The following is a 21,680-nucleotide window of genomic DNA, read 5'->3' on the forward strand; positions in this document are numbered from 1 at the left end:
TTGCTTCTTTCAGAGAGTTGTGAATCTGTGGAATCGGTGTGGCGGATGCTGGGACATTGAGTAAACCAAAGGAGGATATGAACTGATTTTTAGTCAGTGATGGATTCAAGGGATACAGGGAATGGGCAGGAAAGTGGAGTTGAAGTTGAGATGGGGTCAGCCATGATTGTATTAAGTGGCAAAGCAGGCTTGAGGGGCTGAATGGACTGCACCTGCTCCTCGTCCTTACGTTCTTGTACTGCCTTTTTCTTCCAAACTCCAACCTGCTTAAACTTTCCTCATAACATCACATCAGAGGTTTCGCTTGAAAGCATCTTCTCTGAACTGCGTCCAATGCAAGTGTATTGCTTCTCAGGAGAAAGTGAGGACTGCAGATGCTGGCGACCAGTCGAGAGGGCAGCGCTGGAAAAGCACAGCAGGTCCGGCAGCATCCGAGGGGCAGGAAAATCCATGTTTCATCCTGAAGAAGGGCTTGTGCCCAAAACGTCGATTCTCCTGCTCCTCGGATGCTGCCTGACCTGCTGTGTTTCTACAGCGCCGGACTCTGTTCCTCCTCAGATAAAGACAGCAAAACGGTACACACTACTTCAGGTGTGATCTCACCAATGCTCAGTACAGTTATAATTTGCAACCTTTGTACTTTATTGCCCTTGCAGTAGAGGCCGTTTCACTGTATCTTCGTGTTAACTTTTTGTGATTCATATCCAAGGACACCTAGTATTTCTCAGCCTCTTCCCATCCAAAGCTAATGCTGCTTTTCAACTCTGCCCAACAAAGTGGTTTGTAAAAAAATGTCAGTGTCAAATCGGTCGTCATTAATAGAGATGGAGAGGTCCTGGAAGGGGAGGGAGGTGTCAGAGATGGTCCCGGTAAATTTAAGGTCAGGGTAGAATGTGTTGGTGAAGTTGATGAATTGCTCAACCTCCTCGCGGGGTTCCCAACTTTTCACCCACTCGCTTAACACCTATTCCTTTGGAGAATGTTTGCCCTGGGTTTTCCCCATGGCAGGAAGCCGAAATCCAGAAGCCTAGCCTCCCACAAACATGGGATCAAGTTTTCTCATGGGGATGAGGGAGGGGAGGGTCATGCATCATGCACCCATGTTCCTTGCATTCAACTTCCCAAATCAATCCGCCGTTGTTTCTACTCCCATCCGATTCTGTCGATCGGAGGATCCCACGTAAAAAGTGCACGGATTCGTCCTGGTCGGTGCAGGGTTACAGGGTTAAAACATTACAGCAGCCTTTGGAAAAGTGGTGCACCCATGTGGATATGGCACCATTGGAGACGATAAAGCTCCTTTTGAAATCATAATGTAAATATGAGTGCGTGTAAAGTGTTGGGGGTCGAGAGTGTGGTGCTGGAAAAGCACAGCAGGTCAAGCAGCATCCGAAGAACAGGAGAATGGACATCTTGGGCATAAACGCCTCTTCCGAAATTCTCCTCCTCTCTCTCCAAGGATCTCAGTGAGTCCCTCTCTCACTGTACTCCCCAAGTCGTCTCTCTGCCCTGAAGCTCTTCAGCTACGTTCTGAAGCAGACTCGCCCCCACAGCCACATCTCCTGCCTCAGTGCCTGCCTGTAGAACTGACTGATCCCACATGGACTCCGGATCACATTCAGACCAGCACAATTTGCATCTGAACAGGACAACCAGCTTCTGGATGAGTGGTGCTGGAAGAGCACAGCAGTTCAGGCAGCATCCAAGGAGCAGCGAAATCAACGTTTCGGGCAAAAGCCCTTCATCAGGAATAAAAGCAGTGAGCCTGAAGCGTGGAGAGATAAGCTAGAGGAGGGTGGGGGTGGGGAGAGAGTAGCATAGAGTACAATGGGTGAGTGGGAGAGGGGATGAAGGTGATAGGTCAGGGAAGAGAGGGTGGAGTGGATAGGTGGAAAAGAAGATAGGCAGGTAGGACAAGTCATGGGGACAGTGCTGAGCTGGAAGTTTGGAACTAGGGTGAGGTGGGGGAAGGGGAAATGAGGAAACTGTTGAAGTTCACATTGATGCCTTGGGGTTGAAGTGTTCCGAGGCAGAAGATGAGGCATTCTTCCTCCAGACGTCTGGTGGTGAGGGAGCGGCAGTGAAGGAGGCCCAGGACCTCCATGTCCTCGGCAGAGTGGGAGGGGGTGTTGAAATGTTGGGCTATGGGGCGGTTTGGTTGATTGGTGCGGGTGTCCCGGAGATGTTCCCTAAAGTGCTCTGCTAGGAGGCGTCCAGTCTCCCCAATGTAGAGGAGACCGCATCGGGAGCAACGGATACAATAAATGATATTAGTGGATGTGCAGGTAAAACTTTGATGGATGTGGAAGGCTCCTTTAGGGCCTTGGATAGAGGTGAGGGAGGAGGTGTGGGCGCAGGTTTTACAGTTCCTGTGGTGGCAGGGGAAGGTGCCAGGATTGGAGGGTGGGTTGTTTGGGGGCGTGGACCTGACTAGGTAGTCACGGAGGGAACGGTCTTTGTGGAAGGCGGAAAAGGGTGGGAGGGGAAATATATCCCTGGTGGTGGGGTCTTTTTGGAGGTGGCGGAAATGTAGGCGGATGATTTGGTTGATGCGAAGGTTTGTAGGGTGGAAGGTGAGCACCAAGGGCATTCTATCCTTGTTACGGTTGGAGGGGTGGGGTCTGAGAGCGGAGGTGCAGGATGTGGACGAGATGCATTGGGGGGCATCTTTAACCACGTGGGAAGGGTAATTGCGGTCTCTAAAGAAGGAGGCCATCTGGTGTGTTCTGTGGTGGAACTGGTCCTCCTGGGAGCAGATACGGCGGAGGCGGAGAAATTGGGAATACAGGATGGCATTTTTGCAAGAGATAGTGTGGGAAGAGGTGTAATCCAGGTAGCTGTGGGAGTCGGTGGGTTCGTAAAAAATGTCAGTGTCAAGTCGGTTGTCATTAATGGAGATGGAGAGGTCCTGGAAAGGGAGGAAGGTGTCAGAGATGGTCCAGGTAAATTTAAGGTCAGGGTGGAATGTGTTGATGAAGTGCTCAACCTCCTCGCGGGAGCACGAGGTGGCGCCAATGCAGTCATCAATGTAGCGGAGGAAGAGGTGGGGAGTGGTGCCGGTGTAATTACAGAAGATCGACTGTTCTACGTTGCCAACAAAGAGATAGGCATAGCTGGGGCCCATATGTGTGCCCATGGCTACGCCTTTGGTCTGGAGGAAGTGGGAGGATTCAAAGGAGAAATTGTTAAGGGTGAGGACCAGTTCGGCTAAACGAATGAGAGTGTCGGTGGAAGGGTACTGTTGGGAACGTCTGGAGAGGAAAAAATGGAGGGCTTGGAGACCCTGGTCATGGCGGATGGAGGTGTAGAGGGATTGGATATCCATGGTGAAGATGAGGCATTGGGGTCCAGGGAAACGAAAGTCTTGGAGGAGGTGGAGGGCATGGGTGGTGTCTCGAACGTATGTGGGGAGTTCCTGAACTAGGGGGGATAGGACAGTGTCGAGGTAGGTAGAGATGAGTTCAGTGGGGCAGGAGCATGCTGAGACAATGGGTCAGCCAAGGTGGTCAGGCTTGTGGATCTTGGGAAGGAGGTAGAACCGGGCAGTGCAGGGTTCCCGGACTATGAGGTTGGAAGTTGTGGGTGGGAGATCTCCTGAGGTGATGAGGTTCTGTATGGTCTGGGAGATGATGGTTTGGTGATGGGGGGTGGGGTCATGGTCGAGGGGGCGGTAGGAAGAGGTATTCTCGAGTTGGCGTTTGGCTTCAGCGGTGTAGCACCTACTACAAATTCAGTATGATGCCCGAAACGTCGATTCTCCTGCTGCTCGGATGCTGCCTGACTTGCTGTGCTTTTCCAGCGCCACACTCTCGACTCGGATCGCCAGCATCTGCCGTCCTCACTTTCCTCAGGTGTGTGTAAAATGTTGTTGAGTGCAGCAGAATAGTCAAAAATGAGCTGTTATGAAAAAACAACCGTCAACGTATTTAAAAGTCCTGCTCTTTGAATATTTGAAAAATGTGTTTTTCAAAAAAAAAATCACTGTTTGCTATTTAATGCTGTCTGTTGACATAAGCCTTAGTGCTTCCATTACTGAGCAGTGTTGCATCCTCAGGCACTGATTATCCTTGGAGCACTCCTGTGATTACAGGCTCTGAAATGGCACAATGGAGCATTCACTTGAATGAAGAATGAAGACTGCAGAATCCATCCGTTGTTATGTTGCCACAGTCTTACCAGACTATAGGGGCTGCTCTGTCATTAGAGAGAGAGAAGCGACTGGTGGTGATTTAACCTGAGGGCCACCAGACCTCAGGCGAGGGAAGAGATTGAGAAGGGGAGCCCTTCATGGTAACCTCAAAGCTGTGAAAGGAATTGAATGCATGCTGTTGGCATCACACTGCTCTGTCAACCAACAATCCAGCTAACTTAGCCAAACCGCACAAGTTGATGAAAAGTATTATTCATACTGTCCAAGAGTGCTGAAGGTTGGCACTTCGGATTGGTAGAGGCACGACCATGGAGAGTGCACCAGTTGATGATGACAGACAATTGACTGCCAAGATGTCTTTTCAACCAAGCTGATTCTGATTGGTGAAGGCATTGTCCTGAGAAATGAGGCAAAGAATTTTGTTGAGTTCAAATGGGTTCAGTGTGTGTTCATGTTTTTATTTTCTGTCTGTGAGGAACATGTGATACCTTCACTGAGCCCAATGACAATCCTAAACCGAATGTTCACCACTCTCGGTACCCTGCCATCCAGCCATCAGAATAATGTGGTGTGTGATTTTCAGTGCTAATGTGACCCCCAGTGTCCAGAGTAAACTGTATGTACAGGGCTCCTCCAAAGTGGATAGCAGATGAATGTGCGCAGCCGATGCAGGAACAAATGCTGGCCAGTATGACGTGGCACTAAGTTCTCTTGGAGGTTTGATAGGGTCATGGGTGGGTCATGCACAGTACCCTCAGTAAGCACAGGAGGTATGAGAAGGAATGGGGATTGGCTAAAGGGCTGAGGAGATGTAAGGGAACAACAGTTGGATGGGTGAATCTTTGACACACTGAAGGCTGGCATTTCGCCCAATGCACTCCCAACAAACCCATTTTGAGGTTTCCCAGGCTGGAAAGAATTAAGGCCACAGCATTGACCCCTACAGCAGGGATTTGAGTTTAATATCTGAAAAATGACCCATTCTCCCAACGGCTTGATTTGAAAATTTTCGTCCATATTTTCAAATCATATCATGGCCTCACCCCTCCCTATCTCTGTAGCCTCATCCAGTTCTTGCACATCTCCCCTTTTCATTGTAACTCCTCCAGTCCGAACACCATCCACTATCCCTGTAACCTCCTCCAGCCCCAACACCATCCACTATCCCTGTCACCTCCTCCAGCCCCAACACCATCCACTATCTCTGTCACCTCCTCCAGCCCCAACACCATCCACTATCCCTGTAAGCTCCTCCAGCCCCAACACCATCCACTATCCCTGTAACCTCCTCCAGCCCCAACACCATCCACTATCCCTGTCACCTCCTCCAGCCCCAATACCATCCACTATCCCTGTAACCTCCTCCAGCCCCAACACCATCCATTATCTCTGTCACCTCCTCCAGCCCCAACACCATCCACTATCCCTGTAACCTCCTCCAGCCCCAACACCATCCACTATCCCTGTCACCTCCTCCAGCCCCAACACCATCCACTATCCCTGTCACCTCCTCCAGCCCCAACACCATCCACTATCTCTGTAACCTCCTCCAGCCCCAACACCATCCACTATCTCTGTCACCTCCTCCAGCCCCAACACCATCCGCTATCTCTGTAACCTCCTCCAGCCCCAACACCATCCACTATCTCTGTCACCTCCTCCAGCCCCAACACCATCCACTATCTCTGTCACCTCCTCCAGCCCCAACACCATCCACTATCCCTGTCACCTCCTCCAGCCCCAACACCATCCACTATCTCTGTCACCTCCTCCAGCCCCAACACCATCCACTATCCCTGTCACCTCCTCCAGCCCCAACACCATCCACTATCTCTGTCACCTCCTCCAGCCCCAACACCATCCACTATCTCTGTAACCTCCTCCAGCCCCAACACCATCCACTATCCCTGTAACCTCCTCCAGCCCCAACACCATCCACTATCCCTGTCACCTCCTCCAGCACCAACACCATCCATTATCTCTGTCACCTCCTCCAGCCCCAACACCATCCACTATCTCTGTCACCTCCTCCAGCCCCAACACCATCCACTATCCCTGTCACCTCCTCCAGCCCCAACACCATCCACTATCTCTGTCACCTCCTCCAGCCCCAACACCATCCACTATCCCTGTCACCTCCTCCAGCCCCAACACCATCCACTATCTCTGTCACCTCCTCCAGCCCCAACACCATCCACTATCTCTGTCACCTCCTCCAGCCCCAACACCATCCACTATCCCTGTCACCTCCTCCAGCCCCAACACCATCCACTATCTCTGTAACCTCCTCCAGCCCCAACACCATCCACTATCCCTGTAACCTCCTCCAGCCCCAACACCATCCATTATCTCTGTCACCTCCTCCAGCCCCAACACCATCCACTATCCCTGTAACCTCCTCCAGCCCCAACACCATCCACTATCCCTGTCACCTCCTCCAGCCCCAATACCATCCACTATCCCTGTCACCTCCTCCAGCCCCAACACCATCCACTATCTCTGTAACCTCCTCCAGCCCCAACACCATCCACTATCTCTGTCACCTCCTCCAGCCCCAACACCATCCGCTATCTCTGTAACCTCCTCCAGCCCCAACACCATCCACTATCCCTGTCACCTCCTCCAGCCCCAACACCATCCACTATCTCTGTCACCTCCTCCAGCCCCAACACCATCCACTATCCCTGTCACCTCCTCCAGCCCCAACACCATCCACTATCCCTGTCACCTCCTCCAGCCCCAACACCATCCACTATCTCTGTCACCTCCTCCAGCCCCAACACCATCCACTATCCCTGTCACCTCCTCCAGCCCCAACACCATCCACTATCCCTGTCACCTCCTCCAGCCCCAACACCACCCACTATCTCTGTCACTTCCTCCAGCCCCAACACCATCCACTATCTCTGTGACCTCCTCCAGCCCCAACACCATCCACTATCCCTGTAACCTCCTCCAGCCCCAATACCATCCACTATCTCTGTCACCTCCTCCAGCCCCAACACCATCCACTATCTCTGTCACCTCCTCCAGCCCCAACACCATCCACTATCCCTGTCACCTCCTCCAGCCCCAACACCATCCACTATCCCTGTCACCTCCTCCAGCCCCAACACCATCCACTATCTCTGTCACCTCCTCCAGCCCCAACACCATCCACTATCCCTGTCACCTCCTCCAGCCCTAACACCATCCACTATCCCTGTAACCTCCTCCAGCCCCAACACCATCCACTATCTCTGTCACCTCCTCCAGCCCCAACACCATCCACTATCCCTGTAACCTCCTCCAGCCCCAACACCATCCACTATCTCTGTGACCTCCTCCAGCCCCAACACCATCCACTATCCCTGTCACCTCCTCCAGCCCCAACACCATCCACTATCCCTGTCACCTCCTCCAGCCCTAACACCATCCACTATCCCTGTAACCTCCTCCAGCCCCAACACCATCCACTATCTCTGTCACCTCTTCCAGCCCCAACACCATCCACTATCCCTGTAATCTCCTCCAGCCCCAACACCATCCACTATCCCTGTCACCTCCTCCAGCCCTAACACCATCCACTATCTCTGTCACCTCCTCCAGCCCCAACACCATTCCCTAACTCTGTAACTTCCTCCAACCCCTAAAACTTTCTCTATCTCTGTCACCTCTTCCAGCCCCTAAAACACTCTCTCTGCCTGTAACCACCTCCAGAATTCCCTCCCAAACATTCCCTCTGTCAGGCTCCCTCTCTCTCTGAAAGATTCACACACCCTCCAGGCTCCCTCTCTCCCTGACAGATTCCTCTCTCTCCCACCAGATTCCCTCTCTCCCCCCAGGATCTCTGCCTCCAGGCTCCCTCTTTCTCCCCCAGATTCCCTCTCTCCCACCAGATTCCCTCTCTCACTCTGCCAGATTCCATCTCTCCCCCAAATTCCCTCTCTCTCCCCCAGATTCCCTCTCTCCCCCAGATTCTCTCTCACTCTGCCAGATTCCATCTCTCCCCCAGATTCCCTCTCTCCCCCCAGGCTCTCTCATCCCCCAGCTCCCTCTCTCTGCCAGATTTCATCTCTCCCCCAAATTCCCTCTCGCCCTGAGATTCCCTCCCTCCCCCAGATTCCCTCTCTTCCCCCAGATACCTCTCTCCCCATAGGCTCACTCTCTCCCTAGGCTTCCTCTCTCCCCCCCAGGCTTCCTCTCTCACCCCAGGGTCTCCCTCTTCCCCCAGGCTCTCTCCCTCTTCCCCCAGGCTCTCTCTCTCCTGCCAGGCTCCCTCTCTCCCCCCAGGGTCTCTCTCCCCCCAGGCTCTCTCTCCTGCCAGGCTCCCTCTCTCTCCCCCAGGCTATCTCTCTTCCCCCAGGCTATCTCTCTTCCCCCAGGCTATCTCTCTTCCCCCAGGCTCTCTATCTCTCCCCAGGCTCTCTCTCTCCCCCCAGGCTCTCTCTCTCCCCCCAGGCTCCCTCTCCCCCCCAGGCCCTCTCTCTCCCCCCAGGCCCTCTCTCCCCCCTCAGGTTCTCTCCCCCCAGGCCCTCTCTCCCCCCTCAGGTTCTCTCCCCCCCAGGCTCCCTCTCTCTCCCCAGGCTCCCTCTCTCCTCCCAGGCTCCCTCCCTCCTCCCAGGCTCCCTCTCTCCTCCCAGGCTTTCTCTCTCTCCCCCCAGGCCCTCTCTCCCCCCTCAGGTTCTCTCCCCCCCCAGGCTCCCTCTCTGCCCCTCCTGATTCCCTCTCTCCCCCAGATTCCCTCTCTCTGCCCAGGGTCTCTCTGCCTCCAGGCTCCCTCTCTCTCCCCCAGATTCCCTCTCTCTGCCTCCAGACTCCCTCTCTCTCCCCCAGATTCCCTCTCTCTGCCTCCAGACTCCCTCTCTCTCCCCCAGATTCCCTCTCTCTCCGTCGGGCTCCCTCTATCTCCCCCAGATTCCCTCTCTCCCCCCAGACTCTCTCCCTCCACGCTCTTTCTCTCTCCATCGGAGTCTCTCCCTCCCTCCAGACTCCCTCTCTCTCCCAGGGCTCCCTACTCCTGTAAGGCTCTCTCTCTCTCCCCCACCCCCTCCCCCAAGCTCCCGCCCTCTATGATTAAGACTCAATGTCGAGACTCCCTGATTGGCCGAGTGTTGGGTCATTGATCTGCACACAACACGGAGTTCAGCTGTTCTTGGATCGCGTCCCTGTTGTCATGGTAACAAAGCTCAGCCAAGTCCCAAATACAACACAGTTGGGGCTATGAGGCTGGAGTTTGCAGCATTTAATGCCAAACTTTGTCAAGTTCAGGTGGTCACACTTACGGCATTGATCCCGGACAGTTGCTGGGAGAGCTGAAGAATAATTGCGATGAAGATCGGTTGGCGATACGACGCCATCCTGAACAGCTGAGCTATGGTAACCTTGGGCTCCATGTCCATTTTCCTCTTTTCTTCCTTCATCTCCATCAGTGATTTAGTAACATCCTGTCTCCCTGTCAACACCCTCAAACCTGCAAGGGACAGGGCAGATGTAAGAGAAAGGAAAACATTTTGTCGTCTTCTTTTTTGGGCATGTTTAGTGGATTTCAAACGTCCTTGAATCGGAGGGAAGTGGGTTCGAATCCCACTCTGGAGATTTCAGCATAACGCCTCAGTCCAACACGTTCCCGAGTGATACCAAGTGAGGGCTGCACTGTCGGACGTACTGACCTCTTGTTGAGATGTTAAACCAGGTAACCTGTACACCATTTCAGATGCATTTAGGTTCCCACAGTCACTCCTGAAAGAGTAGCCCTCGGGTCCTATCCCTAATATTCAATCAGCATTGTTCAAAAACCATCACTGCTGGTGGGATCTTGCTGTGCGTAAATGACTGCAGCATTCCCTTTATTTCAATGGTGACGATGCCACACACAAAACAGCTATTGGCTGGGAGGGGGTTTATTTTATTTATTCACATGGTGTGGGTAGGCTCAGGATTTATTTCCCGTACCTAATTGCCCTGAAAACAGTTAAGAGTCAACAGTGTCATGATGGACACCCAGTGGAGATGCCATGGACATGCAAGCCCATCAGAGGTTGGCATATCACGCTGACTCGGGTTGACAAAAAGCCGCATACCGGGGTGGTGTGGCGATGGTGGGGGGGTATGACAGAAGGAGGCCTCCTGGGAGGCCATAGATCACTCACACTTTTTGGCCTTGCCCTCTTGGTTGCGGATAATGTAGAGGTAGCGCGGACTCTCCGGGCACAGTGGCAGGAGCATGGCCTGCAGAACGGCGGGGAACACTGTCACAGCCAGCAGCAGAGGCCAAAGTTCATCCGTCCCCAGGATGACGTCCAGGCCGAAGATCTGAACAAGATACACAAGGGAAACTTGTCCATTAGGCTTTAAGCCAGGGCTGCTAGTAGGCCCGTTTCCATGACAACAAGTTGCTACGCTCTCTCTCTCTCTCTCTATCTGAATCCATTTATTTCAACTCACCAACCCTGTGTTAAACATACTCAAGTGTTAAACATCTATCGCATGTTGTATACCCATGTTCTTTGTACATGGGTGTCCCATTGAAAATAGCAGCAGTAGTAGGCGATTTCAGACCTTTGAGTTTGCTCCCCCATTCAATATGATCATTGCTGATCGGCCAACTCTATTCTTGCTTTCTCCCCTTCACCCTTTGATCCCTTTAACCCTAAGAACTAAACTATATCTAACTTGTTCTTGAAAACATTGAATGCTTTGGTCTCAATCACTTTCCGTAGGAGAAAATTCCACAGACTCACTACTCTCAGGGTGAAGACATCTCTCCTCATCTCAGTCCTCAATGGCTTAGCCCATATCCTTTGGCCCTGGTTCTGGACTCCCTGGTCAGAGATAATCACAAATATATTCAAAGAGTCCGACAGCAAGGAGACAGGTCCTTCGGTCCAAATTGGTCCATCCCGACTCAAACGTTCATCCCCGCTAACTCCATTTCCCTGCATTTGGCCCATATCTTTCTAATCCTTTCCTGTCCATGTATTTGTTCAACTGCCTTTTAAATGTTGTTAATGTACCTGCCTCAACCACTTCCGCTGCCAGCTCATTCCTTTTATTCTTTCCCCTCTCACCTTAAACTGATGCCCTCTAGTATTCGATTCCCCAATGCTGATTGGAAAGGACTGATTGCATTCACCCTATCCATGCCTCTCATGAGCTTATACACCTCTATAAGATCCCCTCCTCAGTCCCCTACACTCTAAAGAATAAAGTCCTAGCTTGTCCAACCCCTTCCTATAATTCAGACCCTTGAGCCCTGGCAACATCCTTGCGAATTTCTTCTGCACTCTTTTCAGTTTAATAATAATTCAGTTTAATAATTCTTCCTATAACAAGGAGACCAAAACCAAACACAGTACTCCCAGTGCGGCCTCACGAACGTCCTGTATAACTGCAACATAACTTCCCAACTTCTATACACAATGCCTTGACTGATGAAGGTCAGTGTGTCCGAGACCTTCTTCCCTGCCCTGTCTACCTGGGACTCCACTTTTGGAGAACCCTGCATATGAACTCCAAGGTCTCTCTGTCCCACTACACTCCTTAAGGCCCTACCATTCACCATGAAACTCCTCCCTTGATTTGACTTTCCAAAAGGCAAGATCTCACAGTTATCTATATTAAACTCTGTTTGCCATTTCTCAGCCCATTTCCCCAGCTGATCAAGGTCCTGCTGCAATTTCTGATCACCTTCCTCACTGTCCATGAATCTGCTTATTTTTGTGTCATCAGCAAACGTACTAATCATGCCCTTGTACATTCTCATCCAAAACATTGATATCGATAACAAACAGCAATGGGCCCAGCTCTGACCCTGGAGGCATTCCAGTCTGACAAGCATCCTTCGACTCTTACCCTCTGCTTCCTGCCATCAAGGGAACTTCTTTCCTGCATTTTCCAAGCCTTGTCCTGTTTGAATTTTATCAGTCTCTGTGACATTCCCCCCCTCATTGTTCTGCATTCCAGTGAGTAGAGTCCTAATGGATCCAATCGCTCCTCGCAAGTCAGTTCCAGCCATTCCAGGAATCAGTTTGGTGTGTCCTGTTCCCTTTGCACACAGTTTCCCTGCTCAGCCCCAGGCTTACCCGTAAACGAACCCAGAGAATGCTGGAGGAACTCGACAGGTCCAGCAGTATCCGTGGAGTGAGAAATGGAGTTAATGTTTTGAGTCTGGTAAGAGTCCTCTTCAGAGGATTCAGAGAGGTGTTGCAAAACGCTTTATTTATATCGCTACAACATGGAGGAAGGGAATGCTGACAGACGGTAGGAAGGTCCATTGTCAAAGTCACTCTCAAATGTTGTCGTTGTGTCACCATAGTCTTACCAGGCCACAAAGGCTGCTCTCTCATTAGAGAGAAACAACCTGGTGGTGATTTAACCTGAGGGCCACCAGACCTCAGGCAAAGGAAGAATTTGAGCCCTTCATGGTAACCACAAAGCACCAATGGGAATTGAACCCATGCTGTTGGCATCCCACTGCTCTGTAAACCAGCAATCCAGCCAACTGAGCTAAATGCAAGCAAGCGTCTAACACTGCACTCTCCTTTACATCGGAGGGACCACACTCAGACTCAGTGACTGCTTTGCAGAATACCTCCACTCTGTCCATCGCATTGACCCTGACTTCCCAGTTGCTTGCCCTGTCACAATACCATTTTGCTCCCATGTTAACATGTCCAGCCTGGGCCGACAGCAATGATCCAATGAAGGACAACACAAACTCGAGGAACAAGACCTCAGTTCCCACTGATGCCAGAACGCGGAACAGGAGGAGGCCCTTCAGGCTTGAGCCTATCCCACCACTCAATTCAGTCATGGCTGATCGAATCCTGGACTCAACTACACCTTCCTGCCCAAGCTCCATCACCCTTCCACCTGTAACTAATTAAAAATCTGTCTCCTGCTTAAGTTTACTCAATGTCCCAGCATCCACTGCACTACAATTCCAGAGATCCGTGACCCTTTGGCGGCAGTAATTGCTCGTCATCTCTGCCACCCCTTATCCTAACGCTGTGACCTTCTGTACTAGACTGGGCCACATGATGAACCATCTTCTCCACACCTACTTTGTCAATCCTCTTCAGCATCTTGTACACCTCAATAAGATCTCCTCTCAGCCTTCTAAACTCCACAGAGTCTAGGATGAATTGGTGGCTCAGTGGTTAGCACTGCTGCCTCACAGCACCAGGGACCCAGGTTCAATTCCAGCCTTGGGTGTCTGTCTGTGTGGAGTTTGCAAATTCTCCCTGTGTCTGTGCGGGTTTCCTCCGATAATCCAAAGATGTGCAGGTTATGTGAGTTGGCCATGCTAAATTGCCCATAGTAGTAGATTCATTTAGTCAGGGGTAAATGCAGTGTAGGGGTGGATTACTCTTCGGAGGGTCGGTGTGGACTTGTTAGGCCGAAGGGCCTGTTTCCATACTGTAGGGAATCAAATCTAAACTGCTTTGCATGAGGGAAGACCCTCATCTCTGGTACTAATCCAGTCAACCTTCTCTTTTCTTCCTCCAATCTAGTTACATTCTTTACCCCCATTTTGTTTCAATTGCTTATGCTCTGTTCCAACTTCTCAGACTCGGCTGTGCATTCCACAAAGTGAATGTCTGACGACATGACATCTATCTTTCACCTTCCACCCGCAGTACCGCCTGGCCTTGTTTCCTTCTCACTCAATAGAGAGGATGCATTGCCCCCACTTCCAAACATGAATTTTACATCTCTATTTCTCACCCACCACAAGTGACAAAATTTCCCTTTTACACTGGGCCTCACACCATGTGTTCCACTCTCCCCTCCTCCACCTTTGCTCGAAGTGTAAAAGAAATCATTTTTCCAAGCCACGTCTTAGTTCTGACAAAGTCACACTGGCTGCGAAGCACTGACTCTGTTTCTCTCTCCACAGGCCTGTTGAGTTTCTCCAGCACGCTCAGTGTTGCTGTCAGATTTCCAGCATCGGCAGGGTTTCTGCCTTGAATCGTATGCTTCCCATGCCTTACTTGAGCGATAAGGATGCCTGACACAATCGCCAATTGGTGTAACGTGCCCAGTGTCCCTCGTAGTCTCGTGGGCGAAATTTCTCCCACGTACATCGGAACTAAACCAGAGGAGATACCTGCCGGATAAAAGAACCTTGTAACTAATGGGATGAACCTATCAAGAACGGGGCTGGTAAAGCCCATGTGAAGAGGGGACAGGGGTGCAGGGTAAACCAAACACAGAATTCTGAGAGGACCTCACCACAATAAGCTCCAATCACGAACCGACCGAGGATTAACATCTCGTAGGATTGGCAGTACCGAGACAAGCCCATGAGAATGCCTCCAGTCACAGCGAGAATGTTGTTCACCAGCATGGCCTTCTTCCTGAATTAAAAGGGAAAGGGAAAATCAAAACGATTCACTGACGCAAATGCTGGTTATTCACTGGAGAGGACATGTATGAAGTGGACTGTGCTTCAGTACAGAGCTCCCTGAGTTTGGGATTGAGTGTTTACACAGAGCTCTCTGAGTTTGGGACTGAGTGTTTACACAGAGCTCTCTGAGTTTGGGACTGAGTGTTTACACAGAGCTCCCTGAGATTGGGATTAAGTGTTTACACAGCTCCCTGAGTTTGGGATTGAGTGTTTACACAGCTCCCTGGGTTTGGGATTGAGTGTTTACACAGATCTCCTCGAGTTTGGGATTGAGTGTTTACACAGATCTCCTCGAGTTTGGGATTAAGTGTTTACACAGAGCTCCCTGAGTTTGGGATTGAGTGTTTACACAGCTCCCTGAGTTTGGGATTGAGTGTTTACAGAATCCCTGAGTTTGGGATTGAGTGTTTACACAGAGCTCCTTGAGTTTGGGATTGAGTGTTTACACACAGCTCCCTGAGTTTGGGACTGAGTGTTTACACAGCTCCCTGAGTTTGGGATTGAGTGCTTACACAGAACTCCCTGAGTTTGGGATTGAGTGTTTACACAGCTCCCTGAGTTTGGGATTGAGTGTTTACACAGAGCTCCCTGAGTTTGGGATGGAGGATTTACACAGCTCCCTGAGTTTGGGATTGAGTATTTACACAGAGCTCCCTGAATTTGGGATTGAGTGTTTACACATAGCTTTCTGAGTTTGGGATTGAGTGTTTACACAGCTCTTCTCGAGTTTGGGATTGAGTGTTTACACAGCTCCCTGAGTTTGGGATTGAGTGTTTACACAGAGCTCCCTGAGTTTGGGATTGAGGATTTACACAGCTCCCTGAGTTTGGGATTGAGTATTTACACTGAGCTCCCTGAGTTTGGGATTGAGTGTTTACACAGAGCTCCCTGAGTTTGGGATTGAGTGTTTACAGAATCCCTGTGTTTGGGATTGAGTGTTTAGACAGAGCTCCCTGAGTTTGGGATTGAGTATTTACACAGCTCCCTGAGTTTGGGAATGAGTGTTTACACAGAGTTCCCTGAGTTTGGGATTGAGTGTTTACAGAATCCTGAGTTTGGGAATGAGTGTTTACACAGAGCTCCCTGAGTTTGGGATTGAGTGTTTACAGAATCCCTGAGTTTGGGATTGAGTGTTTACACAGCTTCCTGAGTTTGGGATTGAGTGTTTATCTCTCCACGCTTCAGGCTCACTGCCTTCATTACTGATGAAGAGCTTTTGCCCGAAACGTCGATTTCGCTGCTCCTCGGATGCTGCCTGAACTGCTGTGTTCTTCCAGCACCACGAATCCAGTATTTGGTTTTCAACATCTGCAGTCATTATTTTTACCTTGTTTGCACAGCAGCCTGAGTTTGGGAATGAGTGTTTACACAGAGCTCCCTGAGTTTGGGATTGAGTGTTTACACAGAGCTCCCTGAGTTTGGGAATGAGTGTTTACACAGAGCTCCCTGAGTTTGGGATTGAGTGTTTACACAGAGCTCCCTGAGTTTGGGATTGAGTGTTTACACAGAGCTCCCTGAGTTTGGGATTGAGTGTTTACACAGCTTTCTGAGTTTGGGATTAAGTGTTTACATACAGCTCCCTTAGGTTGGGACAGAGTGTTTACACAGAGCTCCCTGAGTTTGGGATTGAGTATTTACACAGAGCTCCCTGAGTTTGGGATTGAGTGTTTACACAGAGCTCCCTGAGTTTGGGATTGAGTGTTTACACACCGCTCCCTGAGTTTGGGATTGAGTGTTTACACACAGCTCCCTGAGTTTGGGATTGAGTGTTTACACAGAGCTCCCTGAGTTTGGGATTGAGTGTTTACACAGAGCTCCCTGAGTTTCGGAATGAGTGTTTACACAGCTCCCCGAGTTTGGGAATGAGTGTTTACACAGAGCTCCCTGAGTTTGGGATTGAGTGTTTACACAGAGCTCCCTGAGTTTGGGATTGAGTGTTTGCACAGCAGCCTGAGGTGGGAATGAGTGTTTACACAGAGCTCCCTGAGTTTGGGATTGAGTGTTTCCACAGAGCTCGCTGAGTTTGGGATTGAGTGTTTACACAGAGCTCGCTGAGTTTGCGAATGAGTGTTTACACAGCTCCCTGAGTTTGGGAATGAGTGTTTACACAGAGCTCCTTGAGTTTGGGAATCAGTGTTTACACAGAGCTCCCTGAGTTTGCGAATGAGTGTTTACACAGCTCCCTGAGTTTGGGAATGAGTGTTTACACAGAGCTCCTTGACTTTGGGAATGAGTGTTTACACAGCTCCCTGAGTTTGGGATTGAGTGTTTACACAGAGCTCCCTGAGTTTGCGAATGAGTGATTACACAGAGCTCCCTGAGTTTGGGATTGAGTGTTTACACAGCGCTCCCTGAGTTTGGGATTGAGTGTTTACACAGAGCTCCCTGAGTTTGGGATTGAGTATTTACACAGAGCTCCCTGAATTTGGGATTGAGTGTTTACACAGAGCTCCCTGAGTTTGGGATTGAGTGTTTACACACCGCTCCCTGAGTTTGGGATTGAGTGTTTACACAGAGCTCCCTGAGTTTGGGATTGAGTGTTTAAAGAGCTCCCTGAGTTTGGGATTGAGTGTTTACACAGAGCTCCCTGAGTTTCGGAATGAGTGTTTACACAGCTCCCCGAGTTTGGGAATGAGTGTTTACACAGAGCTCCCTGAGTTTGGGATTGAGTGTTTGCACAGCAGCCTGAGGTGGGAATGAGTGTTTACACAGAGCTCCCTGATTTTGGGATTGAGTGTTTCCACAGAGCTCGCTGAGTTTGGGATTGAGTGTTTACACAGAGCTCGCTGAGTTTGCGAATGAGTGTTTACACAGCTCCCTGAGTTTGGGAATGAGTGTTTACACAAAGCTCCTTGAGTTTGGGAATGAGTGTTTACACAGAGCTCCCTGAGTTTGCGAATGAGTGTTTACACAGCTCCCTGAGTTTGGGAATGAGTGTTTACACAGAGCTCCTTGACTTTGGGAATGAGTGTTTACACAGCTCCCTGAGTTTGGGATTGAGTGTTTACACAGAGCTCCCTGAGTTTGCGAATGAGTGTTTACACAGCTCACTGAGTTTAGGATTGAGTGTTTAGACAGAGCTCCCTCAGTTTGGGATTGAGTGTTTAGACAGAGCTCCCTCAGTTTGGAATTGAGTGTTCACACAGAACTCCCTGAGTTTGGGGTTGCGTGTTTACCGATTCCCTGAGTTTGGGATTGAGTGTTTACACACCGCTCCCTGAGTTTGGGATTGAGTGTTTACACAGCGCTCCCTGAGTTTGGGATTGAGTATTTACACAGAGCTTCCTGAGTTTGCGAATGAGTGTTTACACAGAGCTCCCTAGTTTGGGATTGAGTGTTTACACAGAGCTCCTTGAGTTTGGGAATGAGTGTTTACACAGAGCTCCCTGAGTTTGCGAATGAGTGTTTACACAGCTCCCTGAGTTTGGGAATGAGTGTTTACACAGAGCTCCTTGACTTTGGGAATGAGTGTTTACACAGCTCACTGAGTTTAGGATTGAGTGTTTAGACAGAGCTCCCTCAGTTTGGAATTGAGTGTTCACACAGAACTCCCTGAGTTTGGGGTTGCGTGTTTACCGATTCCCTGAGTTTGGGATTGAGTGTTTACACAGCGCTCCCTGAGTTTGGGATTGAGTGTTTACACAGCGCTCCCTGAGTTTGGGGTTGAGTGTTTATCGTGTTCCCTTAGTTTGTGGGTGAGTGTGAGGTGGTTGTGTGGTGAGGCCTTCACCTAAGACTATGGATTTTCCTTCAATGTGACAATATTTGGTGCCCCCTTTTGTGAGTTTCTCTTTATCACGGATAGAGGTGTCAAAGTGTAGAGGCACCCTGTGAGATGGGATCCATTTGACTGTTTAATAATCGCGTTGGTTGGAGTGGATTCCTAACCTGGTCAGAGTGATCTTGCGTTAGGAAGAAGCCCTATCCTTCTGGGATCCTCTCGGCCTCACTGGGGAAATTTGGGCCACACACCCCCTCCGAATGAACTGCACCCATCCTCGCTCCAGTCCAGAGATCCTGAGGCCAACTTAAACACTCGATCCCTGGTCACATTGAGGATGATGGGGGATTCTGTCACAGATGATATTCCTGAGGCAGCCAATCCAAGACCAGAAATCCCTCTCTTCTCCCGAATCCCACGCATTCCTAGCCCGCTCCCTCAGCCTTACCTGCCCAGCCACTCGGCCAGGGTCCCCAACAGGAAAGAGGAGACCATCCCTCCAATCGAGAATATGGCGACAGACAGGGACCAGAGGGTGGTGAGGGTGGCCTGGTCAATGGGCTGTGGCTGTTCCCCTCCCGTCTGTCTCCGCATCCATGTCTCATTGTAGCTTTGTTCGATGATCTGTGGCCAAAACAGGCACGAATGAGCAAGGAACAGAGACAACGATGAATTTTTCAGTTTGTGCCTTCATGTTCCACTGCCACCCCCTGCCCACAATGGGGAAGGGCACGTGCCCAGCTCACAATTACACTCCCCCCACCTCCATGGTGCCACCAGCCCATCTCCCTCTCCTCAACAGCCTGGGGGAGAGGTGGGCACCTTCAGCCCCTCCCGTTGGCCCCACCGATTGGAGGTGGACATCGCGGGCTTGCCCAGTCTTTATTACCCATCCCTAATTGCCCCTGAAGGTGGCGCTGAGCTGCTTTCTTGTACCGCTGCAGTACAGCTTGACCCTGAATGGCTTTAGGAGGGAGCTCCTGGGTTGTGACCCAGCGACACCGAGGGAACGGGTGTCAGGATGGGGAGTGGCTTGGAGGGGTACTTGCTTCTCCCATGTATCTGCTGCCCTTGTCTTTCAAGATGGAAGTGGTTGTCGGTTTGACAAGTGCTGTCAGAGGATTTTTGGGGAGTTTCTGCAGAGCGTCTTGTTGATGGTTACTGAATGCCCGCGGTGGAGGGAGCAAATGTTTGCGGATGTGGTGCCAATCATGCGGGGGGGGCTGTTTTGAGGTTTCTTGGAGCTGCACTCACCCAGGCAGCCTCAGCTCCTCACATCCCACTGGAGTCAACACCCCCTCCCACAACCCCACCCCGGCTTTTAAAGAAAGAAATCTGCATTCCCGTAGCACCTTACTGCTGCCACACATCATCCCAAAGCTTCTCGCAAGCAAAGGGACCGTATTGAGGCGGGTGGTCACTGTTTGGTTGGGGTGGCTGTACCTGTTGGTGCACAACAAGCTCCTCCAGACAGCGAGCCTGAGTGTGGTACAGTGGTTAGCAACACTGCTTCACAATACCAGGGACCAGGGCTCGCTTCTGCCCTCAGACCACTGTCTGCTCGGGTCCCCTCTGAGTACGCCATTTTCCTCCCACTGGCTGATGGGGGTGGGTTAGCCACAGGAAATGTGTGGTTATAGGGGGTGGGGAGGAGGAATCTGGGTGGGATGTTCTTCGGAGAAGCCACCTGGGCACTGTAGGGATGCTATCTTTCAGATCCATGACAGGACCACTAGACTTGCATCTTCCTGTTTGTGTTGTAGTGGTTGTGGGATCTTTCTCGGCCTGGGGGCGCTTCCACGGTTTAATGTTCCGGCTGAGAGCCCAACGCAACTCTGACAGGGCTGCACTCCCTCAGTACTCGGACTGGGAGTGCCAGCCTTGTATGAGAAACTCTGTCAAGGTTACAGGGACCTTGCTGTCAAGGTCAGTGCTCATTGTCTGCTCCTTGAACTGTCACAGCACCCTCCCCCCCCCCTCCACCCTGCCTGCTTGACCTCTGGTGTTGAAGCCTGTGGACTGGGGATTTGAACCGGGAACCCTTCAGTCTAAAGCTGAAGGAATCCTTGGCCAGCTTTCTGACTCTCTCTCCAGCCTCTGCCTGGTGCATGTGAGCACCGGGGAAATTCTTCAGCAGCTTTATCCCTCTCCGTCACGAGGCTGCGGGACATTTGATTCCCGGCGCTGTTTATTTTTAGTCGGGAGGCTGGGAGGAACGCTGCACTCTGAGGGGCCTGTGCTGTCAGAGAGGCCAGCAGCTGTCTGCCAGCCTCCACCCCATCCCCCTCCCTCTGTCCCCACACACTCTGAGACGGTCCACGTTTCGTCAGCCCTCTTGTGATCAGACCCTCCAAAGTTAGACCTGGCTGAGGAGAAATTAGGCAAGGTTTTGTTTCCAATAACTCCTTTCCAATTTACAGCTATAACCAATGGCGACGTCATCCGACAGAGTTAAAGTCACTCCCTTGTGTGTGTATTTTAGTTATATTAGCTGTGTGGGTACATGTGTGTGTGTGTGTTTTTGTGTGTGTGTGTTCAATTTGTGTCTCCATGTATGTTTCTGTGTGCGTGTTTCTGTGTGTATGTTTCTGTGTTAGTGTGTGTGTGTGTTCATTCTGTGTCTCCATGTATGTTTCTGTGTGTGTGTGTGTGTGTGTGTGTGAGTGAGTGTGTGTGTGTGCGTGTGTGTCTGTGTCTGTGTGTGCTCATGTTTATGTCTCCATGTGTGTTTCTGTCTCTGTGTGTGTATCTCTGTCTACATGAGTGTGTATACTTCCATGCATGTGATGCCTGTGTGTTTTTGTGCTTGTGTACATGTTCGAGTGAATCTGTGTGTTTCTGTGTGTGTGTGTGTGTGTGTACATATCGATATATATATTTGTGTGTATGTTTCAGAGTGTGTGGAGCTGTGTGAATCAGAGTGTGGGCCTGTCTGCCTGTATGTGTGTTTCAGAGCGTGTTTGTGTTTCAGATTGATGTAGAGGTGGGGCTGGTGTTGGACTGGGGTGGACAAGGTCAGAAGTCACCTGACACCAAGTTATAATCCAATAGGTTTATTTGAAATCACAAGCTTTCAGAGTGCTGCCCCTTCATCAGGCGAATGCTCTGAAAGCTTGTGATTTCAAGTAAGCCTGTTGGACTGTAACCTGGTGTGATGTGATGTCTGACTGTGTGTCAGGGTGCGTGTTTGTCTGTGTCTGTGCTGCAGCATGAATGCGCTTTTCACAGCGTGTGTATGTGTCAGACTTTCTCCCTCAGTGTGTTTCGATGTCTCTGTGAGCACGTGCGTATTTCTGCACTTTTTGTTATTCATCAATGGGATGTGGGCATTGTCCGTTAGACCAGTATTTATGGCCTGGAGTCGTTTGTTGTGGTCTGTGTGCTATCAGGAGATACACACAATGCCCTCAGGGAGGGAA

The 21,680-nt window shown here is 50.7% G+C and overlaps 1 protein-coding gene across 1 annotated transcript in view; it reads right to left on the reverse strand.

The window, feature by feature from the left end:
- The window catches only part of LOC140492585 (solute carrier family 2, facilitated glucose transporter member 4-like), a 156,315-nt gene that overhangs the window by 108,898 nt on the left and 25,737 nt on the right, over nucleotides 1-21,680 (reverse strand). The window contains exons 3-7 of the mRNA XM_072591567.1: nucleotides 18,710-18,885; nucleotides 14,366-14,490; nucleotides 14,125-14,240; nucleotides 10,282-10,444; nucleotides 9,415-9,602 (exon numbers count right to left, since the gene is read on the reverse strand). Of these exons, the coding sequence (XP_072447668.1) occupies nucleotides 9,415-9,602; nucleotides 10,282-10,444; nucleotides 14,125-14,240; nucleotides 14,366-14,490; nucleotides 18,710-18,885 (768 nt within the window). The remainder of the gene's footprint in view (nucleotides 1-9,414; nucleotides 9,603-10,281; nucleotides 10,445-14,124; nucleotides 14,241-14,365; nucleotides 14,491-18,709; nucleotides 18,886-21,680) is intronic.

Source organism: Chiloscyllium punctatum, chromosome 21, assembly GCF_047496795.1.
Source record: "Chiloscyllium punctatum isolate Juve2018m chromosome 21, sChiPun1.3, whole genome shotgun sequence".
NCBI lineage: Eukaryota > Metazoa > Chordata > Chondrichthyes > Orectolobiformes > Hemiscylliidae > Chiloscyllium > Chiloscyllium punctatum.